This window comes from Podarcis tiliguerta, assembly GCF_965153285.1.
Source record: "Podarcis tiliguerta genome assembly, chromosome: 12".
Classification (NCBI taxonomy): Eukaryota; Metazoa; Chordata; class Lepidosauria; order Squamata; family Lacertidae; genus Podarcis; species Podarcis tiliguerta.
Window position 1 is genome coordinate 26,913,189 of NC_139545.1, and position 6,397 is coordinate 26,919,585.

Here is a 6,397-nt window from a genome sequence, read left to right on the forward strand (position 1 = left end):
CCAGTGCAGCCACTAACAAATATCATAAGAAAAAATAGTATCAGAGAGATCTCGGTCGCGCATTTAGAAAATCCAGTAAGTGAATTATGTAAACTCAAATAACAGGCGCACGTGATGCCAAAAAGCAAAGCAAAACGACCTTAGCGGCTCACGGTGAAACATAAACAACTGGGGAGCTAGGATTGGCTAATCATTAGCATGTGGGAGGAGCTTCCAGCTGGGCTGATGACGTTATAGGCTGACGGGCTTAGCCGGCGAGCCAACCGTTCTCCGAGCTCTTGCCTTAAAAAAAAGAAAGCGCTTTCCAAAAGACCCGGATGAGAGAGGCCACACCTGAGATGGCTGCCAAACTAGCACCGGAAACAGAAGAGGAGTCATTTCCTCCCCGCCGTCTCTTCCTCTCGGCGCGCCATTCGAGGCGAGTCGCGAAGACGTCATCGCTGGGCGACAGCGAGGAGAAGACGTTGCCTCGTGTAGCGCCATGGAGGAGGCTGAGGAGAAGCCTCCGGCCGCAGTAGCGGCTCCCCCGGCGCCCGCCCTGCCGCCCTGCGTGGAGCTGCCTTCCTTCGAGGCGGCCCGGGCGCTGACGGAGAACCGCTACTCGTGCCTGGTGGTGACTCCGCAGCGGAGGCACGTCGCCCTGCCGCCGCGCTTCCTGCACCGCAAGAGGACGGGCATCCGCGCGCAGCTCGACGCCGAGCTGCGCCGCTTCTCAGAGAGGTAGCAAGAGGCTGCGGAGCTCCGTGGGGGGGGGGGGAGGCCGGAGGGACGCCCTGCGCAGCCTCCGCCGCTTCTTCACACGGCGCGTGGTCGGGGCTTGAAAGAGGACGGGTGACGCAAACTCCCGGAGGATAAAGGCTGTGTTCTGCGGATCGAAAGCGGGGAGAGCCCCGTGGCAGCCAAGAACATTAAGCGAAGCCTGCGCTGGATCAGGCCAGTGGCCCCTCTAGTCCGGCATTCTACCAGTTGCACGTAGGAAACCTGCACAAGGGCATATTTTTCCCCAGGGGTAGATCTACTACGAAACTAATAAAGCTTAAGCTTCAGGGCCATTGATCCCAGGGGGGCTCCAAAAGTGATTCAGTCCACATTGGGTTGGTGTTTTTTTTAAGGGTCTAGTAGACGCAACTTGAGTCTGGCGGCTCAAACTGATTAATTTGTTGTTGTATATAGGACCTAGATTTTGGGCTCCCCCAAACATGAACTGTGACGAGGTCCCCTTCGATTGCATTCCTCCTTTTGTATCCTATATGTGGCAGCTTCCACATAAATTGTATCTCTAGAAGATTTTACTACTTCCACTTACTTGTTCAGGGTAATACTAGGAAGATGTACAGTGTTACCTCAGGTTACATATGCATCAGGTTACATACGCTTCAGGTTACAGACTCGGCTAACCCAGAAGTAGTACCTCGGGTTAAGAACTTTACCTCAGGATGAGAACAGAAATCGTGCTCCAGCGGCGCGGCAGCAGCGGGAGTCCCCATTAGCTAAAGTGGTGCTTCAGGTTAAGAACAGTTTCAGGTTAAAAACGGACCTCTGGAACGAATTAAGTACTTAATCCGAGGTACCACTGTACTTGAACAATCTTGGTTGCAGCTGACATTGGATATATTATAGCCTTAAAACCATTCATAGTTCTTAGTTGCTCTCCTTGAAATGTGTCATTACCCAGTGGCTTCTTTTATCTTGCAGCTTTCAAGGTGTTCCTGTGGCTTATGATGATATTAAAATAACAAAGGAAGTGGGAGATATAATTGATGACATTGGAGCTGTCCATCTGGACATTGAAGCAGATTTTGTCGTGTTCCAGCCTAAAGAAGGGAAAAAACTTGTGGTATGTAAATAAATGCTTCTTATTTACCATTGCTTTTAATGCTTAAAACAGGACCTTTGTATCATCTTTCTGGTACATGGTACAAGTATTCTGTGGGAAATCTTCACACAAAGTACTTGAGGTGACTTGCTATAGTGCTCCAGGGTGTAATTACAATTTACAGCATGATTGTATGCAGTATTCTGCATGTTGGTCCCCTGAAATTAATGGTTTTAGATGTGCCTAAATGCAAAACCTGTGGTCTTCTCTTTTTTTGTTGTATGTGTGTGAGAGTGTGGTGCTCTTTAATTGCTAACTAGTATTGCAGCAGTGCCAGCAACTGCAGGTGCATGGTGTGTGTGTGAGTGAATTATTTGTAAGCAATATATTACAGTTGCTCTTGAAGCCTTTCACAAGCATCAGATGGTCATAGGGCTTCAGAAATGTCACACATCAAGCTCTTGGATGCTTTAATTAAAAGTTAGGTTCCTGAGACCTTGCCAGTTCAGCGGTTATAGCAACAGTATTTAAGGTATCTGCAATGTATGTCAACTGAGCAGATACAGGATAAGGTTCTGAAAATCCGAAAGGATAACTGAGTTCCTAAAAATAGCAAGGATATATGTTTCTGTTTGTATTTAATTTTCTTAGTGTTTTAGCATACACCAAAGTTCCATACCCGCTTTTTGTAGCTGTAATACAAGGAGCTTCAAATGTATGCAGTGCTGCTAAAGATTGGGCCATATCCTGTGGTGAACATTAAACCTAACACATATACCCCACCTGAAGTGTTCAAGTCAATCATTATAATGTGCATTGGCAGACTAAATCTGTGCACACCTGTGACACTGATCTGCTTTAAGATAGTGATGGTGTCTCTTAATATCTTATTGTATTGTCCGTATTGAACATAGAAGACACTAGTAAGAGAAACAACTGCTTGCATTTGTGAGAAATTAGAGGCTACATAGCATACCTTTTTAATTTGTCTGTCTATTTCCAGGGTACAATCAATAAAATGGCACCTAGTCACATAGGCTGCCTGGTACATGGCTGTTTCAATGCTTCCATCCCCAAACCTGATCACATGTCAACCGATGAATGGAAAGACCTTGGCTTCCAAATAGGCAACAGACTGATATTTAAAGTATTGTGTTTTGATTCAGATGCTGCTGGAGTGTTCTGCATCAAAGGAAAACTCTGTAGAAAGAGGTACAGTAATGTGTCTTTTTGCAAAGTACTTCAGAAGAATGTTTACTTCCAGCATATAAGGGAGCAAAGTCTTCTCAGAGTGATTACATGTCAAATTTAGTTGGAGAACAGATTTGGATGAAATATTAGAAGTTGAAAGATATGAAGATGAGGGTGGGAAATAGTTTCTCTTCCACAAGTCTGTGTGTTGTTGGAGCTTCACCTATATTTAGACTGAAGAGTAATGCCTGTCTTGTTAGCAAGGATATTACTGAAAGTGAAGGTTGTAAAGTATACTCAAATGAGCTCCGCTGTATTTGACTGCACTTTAAATTTAGTGAGCTGGTGGGGGCCGAGATTGACCTTTGAGTGAAAAGTAAGAAAATGACAGACAGTATGGGGAGGAAACCAAGTCAAATTGAAAATAGAATAGAATAAGAAATAGAATAAACAGCTTTAATTCTGAGGGGCTAATAATGGTAGCTTCTCTTATTCTCATATATGATATGATATCCTTTGAAAGCTCATCTACTGCCCCCCTTTCACTTTTTTCCCAAAGCAGCATTGGAGAAGAGTTCAAGGAAAAGCACAAGGGAAAACATGAAATGCCCCATGATGTGCAGAACGGCACAGAGGAGATGGAGATGGACATAGCGACAGCTGGTATTGAAGAGATGAGAAACAACGACGGGGATAATGGAATATTTGATGCGTCAGATCGAGGGAATGGGCAACACAGAGCAGACCTGGGACTGCATGCAAGTGACTCAAGTGGCTACCATAGTGATCACATCAAATCTAAGAAAAAGAAGAGAAAACTTGGCGAGGAAGAAGGTGGACTCCCTGAATTATTAAATCCCAAAGCTAAAAAGAAGAAAAAGCAATGAGAAATAGTATGGATAATACCAAGTGCCTTAACTTGAACCTAGAACTCTTCCATCAGGTGTAGTTGGAGAAGGAATGCTGTTGTAGATTATCTACATGCACAGGAAAGATGAATAAAATAATATGAAACAATATAAGAAAAGAACTTAGGTTTTTTAGCTGCCAAAGACTGTATTTTATGGAATCCATTACCAACAAACAAACTAAAAATTGAGTCCTCTCTCTGTTATTACCTATCTTTTCTTCTGCCTGCTGGCACAGATAGGGAGGAATGGGAACTGAAATCCATCAATAACTAGAGAGTTGCTTTTTGAATGCTGCAAGTATGCATGGATTCTGTTTGATCCAGTCAGCACTAAGACCCACAAATACAAAAATATGCTTTTAATGCACATAAAGACAATGAACAATAATGGAACAGTGGTTCCATTTTCACCATTAAGTCTTTTTCAGACTTGTCCCAGTTAGTCCTTGGGAAAGGTTTTCTCAATAATTTGGGGGATGTGCTCCAATAATTCTTCTGAACCAGGGATTGATAACTTCTCAGTTAAAAGTTTTCTTTTACTGAGAGGCTGTTCTCCTGAGATGCAGATTGGATTTTTTTTGGGGGGGGGGAGGGGAGACAAAAATTGATCATTTGCCCTGTCTTCCCAGGACAAGTTGGGAATATTGTACTATGTTTAGACTGAACGCTGTCAGAAACCACCTTTGCCTTGACATCCCCAGAGCAGTCAGTATTCTTTCAAGTATTATGAAGAATTTTGGGGAGTCATGCTTTATCCTTCTCAAAATAAAAGAACTTCGGGAGAAATTTATGCTGAACATCCATAACTTCTATTTTAATGGACTAAATCTGGCATTTAGTTACATCTAGAAATTGAAGTCTCTAAAACATGTCTCTTAATTATTTGTGATGAATAACTATTTTTATAAATTTACAAAGGTGATGTGATGCCTGGAGCCTTTATGGTGTGATTTATTTTTGTTTACAGCTAGAGACCCGTCATGGTATCTGTTTTTCAGGGAATAAATGCAGTCAAAAAGCAAATATACAGAATATTCTTTTTAAAAACTCTTGTAGCAGTTGGGATTACAAGCTTAAAATTGAGGCAAATTTTAAATAAATTGCTTTTACACATAGAGAGGTGAAACTGACTGGCTGCAGTTTTACGCAGCTGATCGACTTGGGGACAAGCTTGTGCTGTCTCTGAAGTTCTCCATTCCTGTGGTCTGTATTGATTTGGTCTACTGCTAATGCAAAGAACCAAGTGGCAGCAACTAGCTGTGCTGGTGAGTCCTCCAACTACAGATAATTTGGGGGGTTTCCCCCACTGAAATCGAGTTGGGGTTTGTTGGTACAAGGAGACTTAGAGAAGGCCTATGTGAAAACTGCAAGATGTCTGAACAAAAAGTGGGCCCTTTACATTTATGAAACGGTTATCTTGTGCAATACATAAAAAAAATACTATTTGCATTTTAAGTATAAAATGGTTTTGTTGGAACAGCCAAGATAATGTGTGCTTGGTGGCCTTAATTGCCTAGGTAGCATGTGTTCAGGGGTGGGAATTCTTCTCAATGGTCACCATGGAATCTCAAGAAGCAGGAATTTGAAGCACCAATAAAAGCAGTGAAATCTTTAGACCTGGTGTGCATGGACAGTACAGGGGTACCTTGGTTTAAGAACAGCTTAGTTTATGAACAATTTGGATTAAGACCAATGCAAACCCGGAAGTATGTGTTTGGTTTGTGAACTTTGCCTTGGAATAAACATGTTTCGCTTCCCGTTGAGTGTGCTCCATTTGTAAATTGAGTCTCCCGCTGGTATGGGAAAGTACGCCTTGGTTTATGTATGCTTTGGTTTAAGAACAGACTTCTGGAACCGATTAAGTTCATAAACCAAGGTACCACTGTATAGCAGAGATGGGAGAGCTTCAGATATTGGGCTCAAACTCCCATCAGCTCCAATGACCATTTCTCAGTGGGGTTTTCTTTCTCCCTGCTGGATAGCCAGAGATATTCACAGGCCTTGCCCCTGATGTTTTTCAGTTGTTATGACTTACTGCTTTTAATAATATGAGGAGTCAGAATCGTAGAGTTGGAAGGGACCCTGACAATCATCTAGTCTAGGGACGTCCAACTCCCAAGAGACTACGATCTCCCGGGGGGGGGAAAAGGCAGTGATCTATCCATTGAGCGGGGAGGGGGGTGCAGAACTTAAATAAATCGCTCATCGGTAAGTGTGCAGAACTTAAATAAATCACTCATCAACAACACAATAGCTAACAGACAGGTGCAGTGCTACAGCAGACAATGCGACACAGGGAAAGACAAAGGGGGGAGGGGGGGAGACATAATTCTAAACAACGCAAGCGATAAGGATCCCGCGATCAACCACGATCATCTGTTCTAGAGTGTCCAACCCCCTGCAATGCAGGAATATGAAGCTACCCCGTACAAGGATCAAACCTGCAATATTGGCATTATCAGCACCATGCTCTAACCAAC

General features: G+C 43.3%; 1 protein-coding gene across 2 annotated transcripts; it reads left to right on the forward strand.

Moving 5' to 3' along the window:
* The first annotated feature begins 306 nt into the window (after positions 1-306).
* Positions 307-4,940, forward strand: POLR1F (RNA polymerase I subunit F). 2 transcript variants are annotated; one of them, XM_083405511.1, is made up of 4 exons: positions 307-720; positions 1,696-1,837; positions 2,820-3,028; positions 3,570-4,940. In XM_083405511.1, the coding sequence occupies exons 1-4, from the start codon at positions 482-484 to the stop codon at positions 3,892-3,894; spliced, it is 915 nt and encodes a 304-aa protein (XP_083261637.1). In that variant the 5' UTR covers positions 307-481; the 3' UTR covers positions 3,895-4,940. The 2 variants fall into 2 exon arrangements, with proteins under 2 accessions (XP_083261637.1, XP_083261636.1); XM_083405510.1 differs by having other exon boundaries at positions 428-720; positions 3,567-4,940.
* Positions 4,941-6,397: the final 1,457 nt, after the last annotated feature.